The sequence below is a fragment of the Siniperca chuatsi genome, linkage group LG19 (assembly GCF_020085105.1).
Source record: "Siniperca chuatsi isolate FFG_IHB_CAS linkage group LG19, ASM2008510v1, whole genome shotgun sequence".
Taxonomy (NCBI): domain Eukaryota; kingdom Metazoa; phylum Chordata; class Actinopteri; order Centrarchiformes; family Sinipercidae; genus Siniperca; species Siniperca chuatsi.
The window spans coordinates 27,100,751-27,119,901 of NC_058060.1; the positions used below are offsets into that span (position 1 = coordinate 27,100,751).

Consider the following 19,151-nt stretch of genomic DNA (forward strand, 5'->3'; position numbering starts at 1 on the left):
TGTCAGACCTCCTTCCTGTCGAGCTCACAAACAACAACAACAACAAAAGTTGACTGAAAAGGGGCGGAGGTAAACCAGAAATGAGATGAAACAGCGCCCCACCGGGTGAGGCTTAAATCTTTCTGAAAAGTTTTCTGTTCATATTTTAATGGACTGAGCAGAAAACACCTGTTTTTTTTACCTGTATGGTCAAAATTCACACACCTGTCACATTCATATATATATATATATATATATATATATATATACCTGTCAGTTCTTTTAAATTCTCTCTCCTCTGTCTGATGTCTGAGTGTTATTGATGACAGGACGAAGGTCTGACCTCATGTGATTACATCAGCAGAAAAAAAAGAGCTGATTGGACAGAAATGAACACAGCTGATTCCAGATGTGTCTGAATGAAGCACAGCCCCTCTAACCAATCAGGACGCAGCATTCCCTGACAAGCTGAATGAAGTGAAGCATTCAGAGCTGTGACCAATCACAGAGCAGTACCACTACAGTACTATACAGTACTACTGCAGCCAGCAGCAGTGTTACTGCAGTAATGAGCTCTACCTGTGTTTGTACCACCGTTGGCTTTGGGGGATGCTGTGATGGCTGGGGAGCCAATCAGAGAGGATGTGGGCGTGGCCCTTGAAGCTGCGGACCAATCAAAAACTCTAGTCACCAACAAGAACAAGAAATAACTGACCTATCACAGAGTGGGACTCCTGCATCTGAACTCCCCTACTGCTACCAGACCAGCAGTACTACTACTGGGACCAGCACTACTACTGAGTCCAGAACTATGACTACCGGGACAAGTACACGAGCAAGTACAAGAAATAACTGACCAATAAAACCATAAAACCTGAAGCCCCAAAACAGGCATGTTACTGGTTGGACACTTCTAGTACTAAAACTACTGGAACCAGTGCCACTACTACTTCTACGACTGGGATGATAACTACGACTACTGGGACCAGAACTACATTGATGGGGACCAGACCTACAACTAACAATGAAATCAGTACCACTACTACTGGGATCAGTACTACTACTACTAGTCAGTAAACTGGACATTGGACCATTAACATCACTGCAATACTTGAAATAATTGTGCAATATTCTCTGTTTTCAGTTTAATTTATTGATATTTATTTATACTTCTATTACTGCTGTGCAATATCCACCGTCTCATAATCATCTTAATAAGCTACATTTAACTTGACAGTTCATGCACTATTACTTATTACTTATATTTACATTGTATTATTATACCGTACATACTTATCAACCAGTAAATCCACTTTGTACTTTACACTTATTTTAATCTTATACTTTATATCCACTTTGTACTTCATTTATCTGACCTGTATTATAGCGTATTATATTTGATTTGCTCAGTACTTCTCTTCCTGTGTGCGCTGACGTGACAGTGAGCAGCTGTAACGAAAGAGTTTCCCCTCTGGGATCAATAAAGGATTTCTGATTCTGATTCTCCAGGGAACAATACTGTGACTACTGGGACCAGAACTGTGATGACTGAGACCAGGACTACAATTACTAGCATAAGTACTACTACTACTACTACTACTACTGGGACCAGTTTTACTGATACATAGACCATTACAGTGACTACTGGGACCAGAACTACTACTACTGGGACAAGGACTACTACTACCGCAACCAGGACTAATACTGCTGGGACCAGTACTTCTACTACCGGGACCAGACTACTACTCATGAGACCAGAACTACGACTACCAGGACCAGTACTACTACTACTGGGACAAGGACTACCACAACCAGGACCAGTACTACTCCTAGGACAAGTACTACCAAAGATACCACTACCTCTACAGGGACTGGTACTGCCTCAGGGACCAGTACTAGTATGATCAGTATGAGTACCTCCATCCAGGCTACGGCTCAGCATGTTCCTCTTGCTGATGCATCGTGGGAAATGCGGTGCAGGTCTGGAGATCTGAGCACTGGCTCTGCGACTCTGAATCTGAGTCCGACCGCTGTAACGAAACTTTGAACCCAGAGACAGCAACTTCTTAGGGGTCTCCTCTGGAGACACCAGCCTGAGAGACAGACGGGAAGGGAGAGAGACAGACAAGGAGGGGTGGCAGTTGTTAGATCTCGAACAAGTGTCTCGTGTCATATTATGTCATGTTGTTTGACTTGATGTTACGTCATATCACGTTTGTCATCACATCATGACACGTTTTGTCACGTTACATCATGTTTCATCAAATCATCATATTTTGTCACAGCACTTCACATCATGACCTTAAACAGTGACTGACCTGAAGAAGGAGTGATGCTCCACGCAGACTTTCCATAGTCTTTTAGCTGCTCTGTGGTTCAGCAGCTTGAAACCAATAGTAGACTCAAACTGGTCAAACTGGAGACAAACAGAGAGACTCAAACTGGTCAAACTGGAGACAGACAGAGAGACTCAAACTGGTCAGACTGGAGACAAACAGAGAGACTCAAACTGGTCAAACTGGAGACAAACAGAGAGACTCAAACTGGACCGGAGATGAACACACAGATCAGTGATATATCATTGACAGCTGTGTTTCATGATGTTTTGTCTGTTAGTGAAATGTTTCTTCGGTCTTTGATCTGCTGATTCATATTTATTTTATAGGAAATTATATTTTTTATGATCTTTGCAAATATACTAATCATGAAAAAAAAATTCTGTCTTGAGGTTGAACCAAACAATAGAGTTGCCCGTTCATCTGTTGAACACTTTGGTTCAGAAAAAGATTTCTGAATTACTGTTGGTGTAGATATCTACGGTTCGCGGACGATGACGCCGAATGATATTGGTGACTCTGTGACCTTTCTTCTAGCGCCACCATCAGGTCAAACTATTTTGTTGTGCTTTGAAGAACAGGCAATATAATCTGAATGACAACAATGACACGGTGGCAGCAGCATTTAGTTTTGGAACTTCTGGTGGCACTTCTACAGAAATTGCCACTGTTGGTGGTATCGGCTGGCGAGGTGCTTGACCCCAGTGAGCGACTGTGACATGTAAAGGTGCCATGTTGAATCTTGATGCTGGTGTTTACCACCAGGTCCTACTATTATCAATAGGGAGAATAGGAAACTTTACATGCAATGATCAGGGCTTGGAAATGTTAATAGGACTACATATATCCTTCATTCAGGGTGTCATGTCTGAACTCTTCTGTGGTGTTGAGGTGTGTGTTGGCGTCTCACCTCTCCAGGTCGAATCTTGATGTAGAAGTTGTTCCTTTTGTACGAGATCTTCAGGATCTTCGGCCACGAGAATCTGTTGATCCTCAGTCTGTCTCTGTAGACCAGCAGACCACTACTGCACACGCCCAGCATGATGGCCACGCCCTCTGAGTCCTGCACACACACACACCATGGACTCTTGAATGGCTGTAATGGAACAAGTCATTTCAGTTTTTGCTCATTTTATTTTACGTTCTTTAAGGACCATTCTCATTGGGTAAGGGTTAGGTTATTTCACATGTACCATGTTGAAATGCAAGTATATTTTAGTCAGCAGGAGTTTAGTTCAAGTCACGTATTTCTTCTTGTATTTGTTCTTTTTCCTACCAAAGGATTCACTGTTTCTACTCTGACAGTCACTGAAACACAGCCATGCTACGTCTATGCACTCCACAAAGCTGTTAATTATCCAGCGTTTTATCAAACATTTTACTGTCATTCATTTCTGTACCTTTCCATCACTCACTGCAGCCAATCTGCTGCTTGGATTATTTCACCTGCAGTTATGAATCAAGAATGTAAACAAACAATATTTCCTGACTGAGAGTCCCACCCCCTCTCTCTGATTGGCTGGACATTGAGGAACCTCAGGATTTTGTGGGTCAAAGTTTAATCAGATTTAACTGCGCGAAGTGAAGAAAGCGGGTCAATTCACAACCAAAGCGAATGTGTCTCGTTCCAGTTCACATAGTAATGAATGGGAAGCGCATGTCAACCGGCCGCGCGGTAACACTTTAGACCAAACCGCTGTGTGTGACAACAGGGGGTTAAAACCATCTTCATACAACAGCTGATTGCTGCGTGTTTATGTCTGAGCTTTGAGCTGAGTCAAGATGGAGACTATAAAAACAGTAGTATCTATTAATATTAATCATCCAGTTAACTTGCTGTTGTTCACAGTCAGCTGTGATTTAACTTCAATCTCTCAGTTCAGTCCTCTGGATTTACAACAAGTCTGAAAGAGGAAAGGACATAAACCTGCCTGTTCAATTATTTGCAAAAATTGGAACACATCAAAAAACATAATTATATTAGAATCAAAATATTCTTTCACAATGGTATCTATGGAAGTCTAATATCTTTCCACAGGTTTGTGGCTAAAACTTCACATCTAAAGCAAGGATGTTTGGTTGATGCATGGAAAGGGCACACAGTCAGAGACAACACAAAATGTCTTCTCAAGATCGGACTCCACTACTGCAGTCCTGGATTGTGTAACAAAGGAGTTCATTTTCTAACAAAGCTTAATATCAACACATTGATATTGACTCGTCCAAGTTGAAACAGCCATGTTTGGTTTGGTGTATTGTGTTTGTAAGCTTGTCAGTTACGGCATGAATACTAACAGTATAATAAATCATTAAATAGCTTCAGATGGGTGGGGTCCTGACTCGTGGCATGGGAGGGCTGGATCTCAGAACACAGGGTTTGCTGTGGATTGTGGGTATTGTAGGAACAGCTGAGATGTGAAAATTATATTTTCTGAGCTAAATAAATAGGAGTGTAGAATAAATAAAGGAAACACTGAATGATGACATCCACAACAATGACATGAAGATGTCTGTATGACTACTCACACATATGAACACACACAGAGGAAACAGTCTTACCTCTGACTTAGCTGAAGGCAAGCAATCAAAGCGGCTTCCTACCATCTACTCCATTCAGACAGACAGACAGACAGACAAAACAAAAAGATAGAAGAGAAGAACAGCTGGTCTAAATGGGAAAATGTAGCACTCCCCTCAAAGATAGTAATGCTAACAGTACAATTAGATCGATAGAAAGATTGATAGATTGATTTTATTGTCCACAAAGGGGAAATGTGTTTCCAGAGTGCATGATGTGTGCCTCCAGAACACATGCATTTACATACAACATAAATACATTTGTTCACAAGACAAGGTGTGTTATTGTGATCAGCAAGCTAATTTGGCACAGCTATGGCAGCGGGGACAAAACTCTGGCTAAAACTTTTTTCTTTTTTCCATCTAAGTGTCGCGTATCTGTGACCCCAAGGGAGTAAAGTGAAAAATGAGGGGGTGTCCAGGGTCATGTGCCTGGTGTGGTGATTCTGGGACGGGTAGAGCTCACAGCAGCTCTGCAGACTCAGTGCCAGAGTTAAGAATATCAAAACGGGCATAGAAAGTGTTCAAGTCTTTAACTAAAGTGACAGGGTCAGTTATTGTGGAGAGGGTGGGTCTTGGGTCACACCCAGTGAGGGTCTTTACTTTCTAAAATGTTTGTCTGGTGTTCAGGTTGCTAAATTCCTGTTCAAGTTTATCTTTGTATCTGAGTTTGGCTTTAATAATGTCATTTTTAACTGTGCAGCCAATGGATTTGAGGGAAGCCCAGTCCTTGCGTTTAAAGGCTTTTTGTTTTTCCCTTAAACTGTATTTGATGTGGAGGGATATCCAGGGATTGTAGTTGTGATACAGTCCCCCATAATAAACAGTGGTGCTTCAGGGTATCTGGCTAGCATACCATTAGCTCCTTCAGCTAACCGCTCTGCTGCTGCCTCGATGTTAGCGCCAGGTGGAATATAAACACAGCTGATGAGAACAGTGGGGAAGATCTGACTGTGGAGTTTAATGTTGTTACACCACCTGTTGTTAATATAAATGCAAACTCCACCACCTCTTTCTTTATCGACTCCCTCGTTCTGTCCGCCCTGAAGATAGTAAAGGTGTTGTTTCAGACTGCCTCATCGAGCCAGGTCTCAGTCAGAGCGACGATGTCCCTGAAGAAGTCCCTTTCCGTCATGCAGTTAGCATGCAGTATGTCCACTTTATTCCGGAGAGATCTTCCATTTGACAGGATGATGGAGGGAAGAGGAAGTCTGAAAGATCGTCTTCTCAGCCTGTTGAGGTATCCTCCTTGTCTACCTCAGCACAGCACCTGGTTTGGTGTTGCAAAGGGAAGAAGACCAGAGTAGGAGCAGCTCTTCATGGCTGTAGGTGAGTGTGGTGTTGCCGCGGACTTCTGGCCGTAGCGCAAAACCGACGCTAATAATGCATAGAGTCGCGAATACGACCCAGATAGCCTTGTGTAGGTCGATCATCTTAACTTGACGGCAGTGATAGAAAACTTAAAAAAATAGAAACCGAGAGACACAATAATAGACAAGAACACAGTTAGACAGGAGGCAGGTAGAGCACACACTGTTGTCGCAGAGCATGTGCCATTCTACCCTTTCTAGTAAGTCTTCTCAGGTCTTCTACTGTGACTCAATGCTGTCAAAGCTAGCATTAAGGCTAATGCTACTGGCATGTTTCCCAAACAACCTGAAATATCTGCTTCTGCCAAATCTGCCTCTCCTGAATCTGCTTCTTTTGAACTTTACACTAACTCCCTGCTGCCATTTCAGACCTGCCATTCCTCTTCTGTCCACCAGGTGTACTCAGTGAGGTCTCCTGATGCTCCACCTGTCTGCACACCTGTACCTTATTATTTCCCCATTAGTCCCTCAGTCCCCATACCTGGCCACTACCTCTAGTCATTTTCCAGGTAGTGTTTTCACTGGATCTCCCTGCCTGCCCGATGTTGTGACTCTGATGTCTGTTTGTTTTTGTATTTTTACCTGCATGGTATCTTCTGATATTGTTTGACTTCCTGCCTGTTGCTGACCTGTATCCTGCCTTCCGAGTAAGTAACGTCTGCTTTTATCTAACTGCTTTGATTCAACTACAGAATCAAACACTGGATTTCTTTTAGGTCCGTTTTTAGAGTTTAAACTACTGGAGGCATTTTAAATCCCTTCTAGCGTGTCACTGTATTGTGCGATTGATCTGTGATCAGTGTGATCAGGTCTCTGTGGATCCTGTCAGACCTGCTGCTGATTCATATCTGACTGACATGAAGCAGAGCTGAACCACAGTCAGATGAGTGAAGCGGTTTAATCTGCAGGCTTCACTGTGTGATACTGAATCAATGGAAAACAGCCATGGTGGAAAAATCATTACTGTCACCCTGACCACACACACACACACACACACACACACACACAGATGATTGATCGTAGACAGGAAGTGGGTCATGTATTGTTGTTTTATCAGCTTGTTGAGGAACAGAAAGCAGAACATCAGCAGCACTGATACACTCACACTGTGGTCTGTGTAGTTTTTATATTCTTTTACATATATGTGTGTGTGTGTATAATGTAAATTAAAAAACGTGTACCGTCATATGGTACCAAATAAGATGATTTTTCCTAAGTTAAAAGCTGTTTAAGATGAAATTAAGGGTAAAACTGGATTTTAAGGGGTTATTTAAGTTTTAAAGGTGCAATGTGTAATTTATTTAAGAATATTTAATACGTTCAAAAATTAACTAAAACTATCAACAGAATGTGAAGAAATAACAATTTTGTCATTATGTCAAAGACATCTGTGTATTGTGTTGCATAGATATCTACTGAAGTTAGCATGCTAACCAGCTAGCCCCGGCCCGTCCTGTCTCGTAATACCACTTAGTATCTGCCTTGTTAACTCGCTGTAAAACACACTTCATTCAAACTCGACAGAAACAAAATAAAACTCACCAAAACCGTCTTGGTTAGTCTTTGAACTGTTCAACAATCACTAACTCTGGTTTGGTCGAAATAAATCCTTAGTTCACCAAGTTAGATGTGAGAAATATTCTGGCTCTCCCGCTTGACGCCTCTCCTGTCCCCGCCTGAACCCGCCGTGTCGTCCTCCGGGGAGTCATAGTCCTGGTCGGAACCGCTGTAAATCACCTCAGTACTATATTCCCTGTCGTCAAACTGGCCTCCGTCGGTCCCAGTCCAGCAGTGTTCACTGGGAGGCTGCTGAGCCCGGTACTGTTGCCTTCTGACACCCATTCCAGCGCCCCTCCTCCCAGCGGTCCAAAGCTCCTGTGCTAGGACCACTAAGTTGCACAGCTGCACAGCTAATTGAGCTAACTAGCTAAGAGCAGTTAGCACCAATTATGAGCAGATATGTGATATGCTGCCCCCTGGTTTTTTTGGAGTATGAATTCGACAGGTGGAGAGTAGTCTCAATTCTTATATATTACAACTTTTAAGTAGCTGATGAAAAGAATGCATCCACTTATAAACACTTACATATATCCAATTATTTAGAAATACATTTAATATATTGTCCATAGTATTTATTTAATACTATTCTATTAACATCAGGTTGTAATTTAACTCATAGAGACACCTTTTTTTTTACTGCAGTGCTAACAATGCTAACCAACAGCAGGTTCGTGTAGTCACTGTCGAAATCTGTAGAAAGACATTTTCCACAAAGTATTGAGGTTTAGGCCTCCACCAGCACAGAGGGGGCTGAAGAGCATGGACATGGACCTGTCTATATTCAGTATCTAGGACCCCCCCCCCCAAATTATGTTCTGTTTATCTGTTGTTTAAAGGTTATTATCGTGTCGTGTGTGTGTGTTTTACCTTTGCGTGATGAAGGTCGACTCCGTACATGGAAAGTTTCTTTACGTTTTCCAGGAAGTGCATCTCTGCTTCAGCCGGTGTCATTCCTCTAAACACACAATCACACACGTTTTAACAGCTGCTTGTATGTTTAGGTTTGCGTTACTGCTTATAACATTTAAATGTCATTTTATTTCATATTTAATATGTGAGAACCTGTATGTTTTATGCAGCTCCATGATCTTCTCCTCCATTTCTTTTGTTTGATTCGGAGCAAAACAGAGTTCACTGATGTAATCTGAACCACACTCATCTGAAAATACAGAGATGGACAGGTGGTCTGAGACCGACAGGTCATATGAACCAGACAGATAAGAAGAGAAGACTTATCTAGAGAATGGAAATTTTGTATCTCACGGTTATCACAGTTTAATTTTGAGTTGATGTGATGACACCTGAGTAAGTTCAATTCACTGAAGAAGGCTGTGATATACGATCAAAAGCTGCAGACAAAAATGAGGGGCTTCAGGGATAATCTTCCATAGTTTAACTTTAGTACAATAATGTACAGTAGAGCACCGTGGAGTAGAGTGAAGAGTCCAGTAGAGTACATTTGGGCAGGGTATAGTAGGGTATGGCAGGGTATTAGTGCAGTAGAGTACAGTACCAGGATCGTAGTCTCCGAGCTCTGATTGGATGGTGTAGGAGCCGAGGACTGTGTGAGTCGCAAATGAACATGGAAGACGACCAGAAACTATATCTTGTCTGAGCTGGAGACACAGGAAGTACCTGCAGACAGACAGTTGGACAGACAGGAAGACATCACTTTTCTCAGCTGTACAAACAAAATGTGAATGACAGTGTTGAGCTTTGATCAATCTCGAAACCCATCGACTATCGTCTGACGATTTAGTCTCTGGGGGCAACGGACAATGTTTCGGGGCTTCCGGTGTAGCAAGCGAATATCCAGATAATGGATATCCGGGCCTAGACTTCCTCTTCCGTGTGCCAGTCATTGTTTACACTCCGATTAGCAATCTGAGTGAAACTACCTGGTGATGTCCTCAGAGAGCTGGGCAGGGTCAGGAGGGTAAAACTTGACGTTAAAGGAGAAGTTCCAGGGAACCCCTGAAAGACAAAGAGGAGGGAAACATTTCAAACGGACAGTTAACCTGAACTAAGGGGCGGCTGTGGCTTAGTGGTAGAGCAGGTCATGCACTAATCGGAAGGTCAGCAGTTCGATCCGGCTTCCCCCAGCCCACATGTCGAAGAGTCCTTGGGCACGATACTGAACCCCAAATTGCTCTTGAGGGCTGTGCTTCGGTGTGAAAATGATTTCTTTCTTTGGACTGATAAGCCGTTGGCACCTGCCATCAGTGTGTGAATGTGATATGTAGTGTGTGAAGCGCTTTGAGTGGTCGGAAGACTAGAAAGGCGCTATACAGTCCATTTATTAACCAGTTAGTGTATTTTCTGCTGGACCAGGATCTGGTGTCCAAAATTGACCAGGCTCAAACGTATAATGCCCTAACCACTAGGGATTTGGGGCAGAGCTACTGACCTCTGACCTGCTTCTTCATCTCCTTCGCCGGATCCAACCAGTTCTACAAGACAAAGGGAAAAGGTCAGAGATCAGACAGACAAACAGACAGACAAACAGACAGACAAGTAAACAGACAGACGGGTACCTTGTTGTTGTCTGCATCTCTGAAGGACAAAGCGAAGTAGTCTCTCTCCAGCAGGTTAATGTGTTCACAAACCTTCTCAAACAGCTGCAGACCGCGAGCACGTTTCTACACACATGAAACCGAGGAAAGGGTTAAAGGGTTTTACTTGTTACTTTACTCGTGTATATAAATATATACATGAAGGAAAAATTCTTTTGTTTTTAAGTAACATGTAGTTTATTGTTGCTACTGCACACAGTCAGGGTCAAGTACGATGGTGCTCCTAAGGTCTTTTGTGTCTCTATGGTGGTTTTGAGTGTCTTTGTGCCTGTAATGCAACCATGGAGTAGAGGATCTGTTGGTGTAGACATGAGTCTGGTGTCTAACTGTTGGCCAGTCCATGTGAGGTGGTGTTTGATAAAGTTTGTGTTTGCAGGGCTCTGATGTGTGTCCTGTAGGTGGTCCACATCTCTGATCCACACAGTACAGTTGAGAGAACAAGCATTTTTATTCACTTAAAGTCCCGCTCCTCAGAAACTTTTCTCCTGAGGTCCCACTGACACAGAGTACCAATCCAAAACCAGTGATCCTTTTCTCCCAAATTTAAAATATACAAATCTCTCTGTCGTCACCTGATTAAGATCATTCTTCCATGTGTAAAGTTGATGTGTGATCAAAAGATCAAACGTCAATACAAAGACTCAAAATAACCCTCCCAACAAAAAGTGCAGAAAATGTCTAAATCTAGTTCTAGGAAAACTACATGGAGAAAATTTATGGTAACTATGATTAGCTAATCACAAATATCATTGACAACACTTCCTGTTTCACAGTAAAGGTCTACCACTAGCTTCACATTAAAATGCTTTTATTGTGAAGCACAAGCAGGAAGTATAAGCAGTGGTTTCACACATCAACTTTAACTCACCGCAGCAGTTTGATCAAAGACGTGATGGAAAGTCTTGTATTCTACCTTCTTACTTTTTACAGAAGCCTCAACATCCACACACACATGCACACCTGTCTCACATGTCTTCCCTCCACCTGTCCCAACCTGTCTCCCCTCCACCTGTCTCACCTCCACAGTGCAGGTGAACAGCGAGCCATCCAGCAGGGTCACTTTGGTCTGCATCGTCCTGAAGCTCAGCGGGTTTCTGGCTGGAGAGCGAGCGATTCGACTGCTCGACGACAGGTGACTCGTCGAGTCCTCGGCCAATGAGCTCTGAGCTTGGCTCTGGGACAGCCCACCCTCCCCTCCCTGGGGACGCAGGAAGTGATGTCACATTTTACATTACTGATTAATAAACAGAAACCAACAGAAATGGTGGTCTGAGATTCAATCTGCCCAAAGTTTACCACAGTGTATTAACACGGTGGTCAAGCCAATCACATGCTAATCAGGTACTTAACAGTGATGAGGGAGGTGCAGCCAGAAAACAACAGGCCTGATTACTGATTACTGGGCCATCATGGAAACTATTAGGTCAGTTTCAGGTGAAACTAGCTAATCAACAGATACTCAGGTAGACTCCTTCCTGAGGGCGGGGCTTATGTAACTCAGAGTAGCTTAAATTTCTGAGTTCCCGTTCCATTTTTTCACAATTGAGAATGACTTCCGGATGGGAGCCGAAACGTCTTGATTCTGAAAACAGCGTCCAGATGACTACGACTGAAACCTTTTCTACGATAATCTGTTTGTTGATAATTTATTTCTTTGTGTTTTTTTTACCTGTTTAGGTGTGGAGTGGGCGACAGCTTCAGGGAAAGACTCCGCCTCTTTGGGCTGGGCCTCCTGTGGCTCACCTGGCTCTGTCGTCATGGTGATTCACCTGAGAGACAGTGAGATTAATGATGTGATGTCAGAGCTGGAGATACTGCCGATTGGCTCCTGAAGTGGGAGAGGACACAGAGCTGGAAGATGATTGGCTATCAGGGAAACGCTGCGTTCACAAGCTGTCAGAAACAGGAAACTCATCATTCCAGCCTCCGTCACTGCAACTAAAAGGTAAGTTTGATTTAATTTGTTGTGGTAAGAAGGTGGAAAATCACAAAGCTTTCAACGCTTTCTGTTTTGACTGAAAAATACGGCACCTGCGTGATTCATGTAGATTCAAAGAGTTTGAAAAAAAAACTCATGTTTTTGATGCAAACATTTTTAGTTGATGTTTCTTAAACTGAGCTACAGTAACGCTGCATTCACAGTAGTAGACAATACTAAGTAGTCTACAAGTGCTACAGGTCAAGAATCATAAATATAAAACTGACAATAAGATATTAAAGAATATTAAAAGGTATTGTGAGAAAATAAAGATTATGTATAATATGACTGTTATTTAAATGACCGTTTGTGCAATGTGCAAAATATTTACATGGGAATGTGCAAAAGTTTACAGTGAATATACTGTACTATGGGGGGGTGGTCTGAAACAGTTTGTGTCCAGGGTGGGAGGGGTCAGCCACAATCTTTCCTGCTTGCCTCAGAGTGCTGGAAGTCTACAGGTCCTGGAGGCCTACAGGTCCTGGAGGAGTACGGGTCCTGGAGGGATGGTAGACTGCAGCCAATCACCTTCTCTGCGGAGTGAATGATACGCTGCAGTCTGCCCTTGTCCTTGGCGGTGGCAGCAGCGTACCAGATGGTGATGATGGAGGTGAGGATGGACTCAGTGATGGCGGTGTAGAAGTGCACCATCATTGTCTTTGGCAGGTTGAACTTCAGCTGCCGCAGGAAGTACATCCTCTGCTGGGCTTTCTTGAGGTCCTGGGTGATGATGGTGCCCAGGAACTGAAGGACTCCACAGTGTCAACAGGGTAGTCACACAGGGTGATGGGGGCGGGTGGGACTGGGTTCTTAAAGATTTCGGTCTAGACCTGCTCTATAGGAAAAGTGGAGTGAGATAACTTCTGGCACTATATAAATAAAATTGAATTGAATTCTTGTAATCCACAACCATCTCCACTGTTTTGACAGTGTTGAGCTCCAGGTTGTTCTGGCTGCACCAGGTCACCAGATGGTCAGTCTCCCACCTGTAGGCAGATTCATTCCCATCAGAGATTAGCCCAATCAGGGTGGTGTCATCTGCAAACTTCAGGAGCTTGACAGATTGGTGACTGGAGGTGCAGCTGTTGGTGTACAGAGAGAAGAGCAGTGGGGAAAGAACACAGCCTTGGGGGAACTGGTGCTGATGGTACAGGAGTCAGAGACATGTTTGCGCAGTCTCACATGCTGCCTCCTGTCGGACATGAAGCCTGTGGTCCACCTGCAGGTGGAGTCAGGGGCACTCAGCTGGGAAAGTTTGTCCTGTAGCAGAGCCGCGATGATGGTGTTGAAGGTGGAGGTGAAATCCACAAACTGGATCCTGGCGTAGGTTCCTGAGGAGTCCAGGTGCTGGAGGATGAAGGGGATGGCCATGTTTACTGCATCGTCTACAGACCTGTTGGCTCTGTAGGCAAACTGCGGGGGGTCCAGGAGTGGGTTTGTGGTGGATTTGAGGTGAGACTGCACAAGGCGCTCAAAAGACTTCATTACCACAGAGGTCTGGGCGACGGGTCTGTAGTCGGTGTGAAGTCCTTTATTGGGGACAGGGATGATGGTGGAGGAGTACAGAATAGATTTGTTTTCGGCCTTTTTTTTTTAAACAACATCCGAGCGGTTAAGACTGATCTTCTCTGTACTCCTGTATCCTAAACAAATGAAATTTAATCTATAATTTCTATTAATTAATGTTAATGTCCCACATTTGACAGAACTTTCCCTCAGATTCTTCAATGTGTGAGTCGCCCACAAAAAGACTTCCAGCTGTTTAGTTCACTGTCCCAGAGTTTGAGTCTGTATGCGAGAACGGCCCGTAACGTTAGCTCGTTAACTTTTGCACTGTCTGGCTCGGCAGCAGCATGAAGTTCACGCTTATTCATTTTTCTGTGATGAGTGATTCACTTGTTGATGAAGCCGACAGGTTGTGATGAGCATCAAAACACCGGCAGCTGTTGTTTTCTGTATAAAATTGAACACAGCTGTGTGTGTGTGTGTGTGTGTGTGTGTGTGTGTGTGTGTGTATATAAAAATAAATAAATAAAAGCAGCAGATAACGCGGGGGGGGGGAGCGAGATTAGGGCTGAGAGACAATCTGATGTAATCTGGTTTGGATGCAGACAGACGAGGATGATGTTTGATGTGGGTCAGAGAAGGAGGGAGCTGGACTATATCATGGGGGGCATTCAATGTTAGAAAATATTTTCAGTGTTTCTGGATGAATAAAGTCAGATGATATCCCAGTCTACATTAACACTGAACACATCTGCAGCTTCTCTATGATTACACTGTTTTATTTATATATATATATATATATTATATGTAACACTATGTACTTTGTTATTCAAATAAGACTTAAAGTGTAATTTAGGTGATATTAATCCCAGTTTAGATCCCCACTAAATACTCTATTCATATATGTACAGTATATATAAAATATTTATAAATGCATAGTGTAATTATACTGTAATCTGTGGGCTGTAGTTACTGGTGTTACATTATATACTTTATATTATTATGTATATTATTTTAGTTGTGTGTGTGTGTATATATATATTTAGTGGAGTTACAATATCTCAGTGTGTCTCTGTGATGCTGTAACATGTGAATTTACTGTAGAAGATGAAATCTGATCACATGTATCTGCTATTGTCACAAACAGTGACGTTACAGCTGATCACTAGAATGAGTCATGATCTGTGATCTGACATCACGGATGCTGTGGAAATATTCAATATTCTGCAGATATTCGAGCTATTAGACAGATCTATAACGGAGACATGATGCGGTAGTTTTTCCGGTCGGGAGTGTTTGAGTCTTTGTCGTCCTGCAGCAGGAAACACCCCGCTGCAACACACACACACGGGCACGCACACACACACACACACACACACACACACACACACACACACACACACACACACACACACACACACACACACACACACACACACACACACACACACACTGAGCTGCAGTGTGATGAAGCAGAAATGATGCTCTTACTCTCTCTCTTTCTCTCTCTCTTCGATAATCGATAATAAACTGATAATCAGTTCTATCAGTGATCAATAAACCCCCCCTGTAAATCAAACCATCAGCAGATCTTTACCTGTCCTCGTGCGGGACGCTCGCCCTCTTCCTCCCGGTAAAGGACGCTTTTTTTTTTTTTTTTTTTACTACGTCATGTCTCTTTACGACACAGCGCACGGCGGCGGAGCGGTGACGTCATGACGCACGGTGCGGAGACAGATGTTTTAAACCTGACGGAGAATGTGACGTAAAAATCCGATTTTTATTTCTGTTTGTTTAATTAGTTTTCAGATGTTAAAGTTAACGCAGCAGTAATAATGTACGACACTGTTTAATGACATTAGTGCTGCATACTAAAGTACTGGTACAGAGTACAGCAATATTGTTACTGCACTACATTACATGTTATATGTTTTATTGACGGGTAGCAGCTGTGTGTGTGTGTGTGTGTGTGTGTGTGTGTGTGTGTGGGGTTACTCACCAGTAAATTGGAGACAGGAAGTGATTGATCCAGTCCAGACACAAAAAGAAGAGGAAGAAGACATGTTAATTTCATTCTTAATGTGAGTATTATATATTTTTATATATATATCATTTACTTTGAACTGTAACAACAGAAATCAATTTTTTTATTAACTGACCAGTTTTTTTTATTCTCGAACAAACATTCACAGTAAAACTTCCAACAACCTGTATCCATTTTCTCCATTAAAGTAAAAGTAATTTTTCTTGTTATGGACTCGAGCAATGTTTAAAAGTCCAGAGAGAAAATGTTGGACATAAAACAAACATGAAACATAAAAATGATAAATAATGTTTAGAATAAATAGTCTAATAAAAAGAATAAATCAATGTTTTTAAGGAATCAAGGTCATTGTCCTTTTCCAACACATGGTTGCACAGTGAAAAGTAAGTTGTAGGCCCTTCGTGCTACACACAAAGAACACAACTACAGATCGACAGAAACTGTTTCTGGATCCGAGGAAACGCAAAACTAGCTCCTAAATAAAGTTCCCCCTGTGACCCCCGAGGGCCTCGGTAGGGTCTCCAGTGACTGTGTGCTGTAATACACAAATACAGTTAAACATCAGTGAGTAAAGAGTAGAAACAGTTAAACATGTTTACTGATTAAAGGGTTCAGCTGAGACCAACACGTGATGAAGATGATGATGATGATGATGATGATGAAGGTGATGATGGTGATGGAGGACAGCTCAGACGACATGAAACAGCGACATCACTAACAATACAACACAATAACTAAACACACACCGAGCTGACATTATATATGAACATGTTTTACCTGTGCAGGTGTTCAGACGTCTCAGTGATGAAGATGATGAAGGTTAAATTCCTTTAAAATGATTTCTGTTGGTTTTATTCCTCTCTCTCTCTCTGTGTGTCTTTGTCTCTTCTGTCCGGTCTGTTGTTTGGATGGATTAGTGGTTTTTACTCTGACACATCAGGCCCCGCCCACACAGATTACCCCCTCATCACAGCTGTCAATCACAGGCTGGGGGCAGTCCTTACAGCTGTGTGGAGTCACTCAGTCATGATAGGCTCCCTGCAGAGGATTGTGGGATTTGTAGTGTTTAGATCAGCAATGGTGGACAAACAATGAATTCTTCACTTTGCTCGTCGGTGATTTAACTCCTCGTTCAGGACGACGTGTTAACCCTGGAGACCCGACGGGACCCGGTCTGTAACAGACAGTCAGCAGGACAGAGACTAAATGTCTACTGAAATGATGCGTCAGGTCAATTTGCTTCAAAACTTCCCTCCTTCTCAGAGTCCAAACTCAGTCAGGTCTGAACTCACAGACATGAAACTCACATTGAATCGTTCAGTGCGACTCACACGTCCAGAGGACGTCATCGTCTCTGACGTCCGTCCAGAATAAACCTCATGAATCCACTGAGACACCAGAGAAGAAGCGGCTGCAGAACCTGCCTGAGAATCCTGCTGTTTCTAAGTTTCCTTCAGTCTCACAGTGATCCAGAGACAGCTGTCTGTCCGTCCACGGGTCCACTGCAGACAGGAGCTGCTGACTGCTGGTTCGGCTGCTGTTAAAGGCGGGGTCAGCGACTCTAATCCAACACACGTCTTTTTGTCAAATTCAGTAAATCTCTCCTCTCGGTCCGCTAGCTGTGCGTTCAGTGTGAGCGCTGAAACCCTCCGGTGTTCGTACTCAGCCCCGGCTCTGTGAACACACAGAGAGACTCGGACCGAGCCGCACAGCACTGTTCAGCCACGATCTGTGTGTCAGGTGACGTTAAACGACTTGCCCACGGACATTCAGCTGACTTTCTAGTTTGCCAGGATCTGCTGTTGTTGTGATGTTAGCTGTAGCAGCAGGAGAGTTGTGAGCGTCGCTGTCTGGAGCTGCTGTGCTGGCTCTGGGAAACCGTCTCGTCCTCTCTGGCTGTTAGCTTCGCAGCAGCAACTGTAGCGACAGTTTGCTAACCCATGACCTAGCTAAGCTAACCCACGACCTAGCTAACGTTAGTTACATTACTTACTTACACGCTCTATATCATGGTGTCATGGTATTGGATTTCTCCAGAATCGCATATTGACTGAATGTAAACAAAGACAGAACAGCAGTACCGACCGGTAGTTACAACAGAACATCTGAACCTCAGCAGCTACTGACTCCAGATACTGAAGCTCCCGATTCACAACGATGAAGCTGATCACATTGAGTTATTGATCTGATATCAAAGTTGAACTGGGAGATTGTTAACCCTCTGTTTATGTCGCAGTTTGACCCATTTCTGTTTTTGAGTTGTCTGAAATACTGCTTCCTCTCTCCGTTGCTCCCTGAGAGTCTCTGACTTCCAGATTCAGCGTCATGACTTCATGTTAATGAGGACACACCGACGTGTTGTTGAATGTACTGGATCTGTACACACGGTAATGTTTGTAGACAAAATAAAGTGCGTGTTTGTTGTTTGTAGGTGGTTTGGCTGTGTTATAATAATAATCCCTTTATTTATGAAACAGAGTTCACAAAGTGAAACAGGATACCCAGAAGACAACTTAAAAACAATGAAAAACATGACAAAGGAAATAAAAACAAATGGAAACAATAAAAGCAATAAAGAGACGAATAAGAAGACGACTGTCTGTAAAGATGAGTTTTAAGAAGTGATTTAAAAGGAGTCTCTGGTTCTGCGAGCCTCATCTCCTCAGGCAGGTGGTTCCACAGCCGAGAGGCTCCTCAGGACTGATCAGTCAAATCTTAAAATCAATTCAAAAACAAGCAGGAGCCAGGACCGGGGTGATGTGATGCTGTCTGTTAAAACCAGTGAGAAGCCGATTGGATGGAGGCGACAGACAGACTTCTGGTTAGTTTGGTGTTGACTGGATCTGATTGGTCTGTCAGGGTCAAGATGAGCTGTTCTCACTTTACACCAGAGGACAGACAGAAAAAACTGATCCCCAGAAGACTGAAACATGTTTCTGTCTGTCGGCGAACGTTTCTTTGTATCCTTTTAAACAGATTAGTCGTATATCACAGCACGTCTGTGTTCGTCTCCCTCTGCTGGTTGCTGTCATCAACTGCACGTCTTAAACCTCAGTTACAGTGTGTTTCTAGAGATCTTAGGAAACTTAAGGATCTTAGGAAGCTGCGGCAGGAAACGTCGGAGAAACCAGCACGAGACGGCAGATTTGGAAAGTATCCAACCGTAACAATGAGTGCACGGGCAGGTAGACAGACAGGTAGACAGGTAGACAGACAGGTAGGCAGGTA

At 43.1% G+C, this 19,151-nt stretch overlaps 1 protein-coding gene across 9 annotated transcripts in view; it reads right to left on the minus strand.

Annotated features, from left to right (window-relative positions):
* The window catches only part of epb41l3a (erythrocyte membrane protein band 4.1-like 3a), a 34,235-nt gene extending 17,397 nt beyond the window's left edge, over positions 1–16,838 (minus strand). Inside the window, exons 1-14 of one of the 9 annotated variants that reach the window (XM_044176478.1) lie at positions 16,701–16,838; positions 12,065–12,144; positions 11,414–11,593; positions 10,357–10,461; positions 10,230–10,272; positions 9,721–9,796; positions 9,336–9,457; positions 8,885–8,981; positions 8,690–8,777; positions 4,875–4,919; positions 3,226–3,378; positions 2,298–2,395; positions 1,897–2,072; positions 559–642 (exon numbers count right to left, since the gene is read on the minus strand). In XM_044176478.1, coding sequence (XP_044032413.1) covers positions 559–642; positions 1,897–2,072; positions 2,298–2,395; positions 3,226–3,378; positions 4,875–4,919; positions 8,690–8,777; positions 8,885–8,981; positions 9,336–9,457; positions 9,721–9,796; positions 10,230–10,272; positions 10,357–10,461; positions 11,414–11,467 — 1,141 coding nt within the window. In that variant the 5' untranslated portion in view covers positions 11,468–11,593; positions 12,065–12,144; positions 16,701–16,838. Of the gene's footprint in view, positions 1–558; positions 643–1,896; positions 2,073–2,297; positions 2,396–3,225; positions 3,379–4,874; positions 4,920–8,689; positions 8,778–8,884; positions 8,982–9,335; positions 9,458–9,720; positions 9,797–10,229; positions 10,273–10,356; positions 10,462–11,413; positions 11,594–12,064; positions 12,165–15,476; positions 15,824–16,700 lie in introns of those variants that run through there. The other 8 variants (XM_044176477.1, XM_044176472.1, XM_044176474.1 and 5 more) reach the window with 8 other exon arrangements.
* Positions 16,839–19,151: the final 2,313 nt, after the last annotated feature.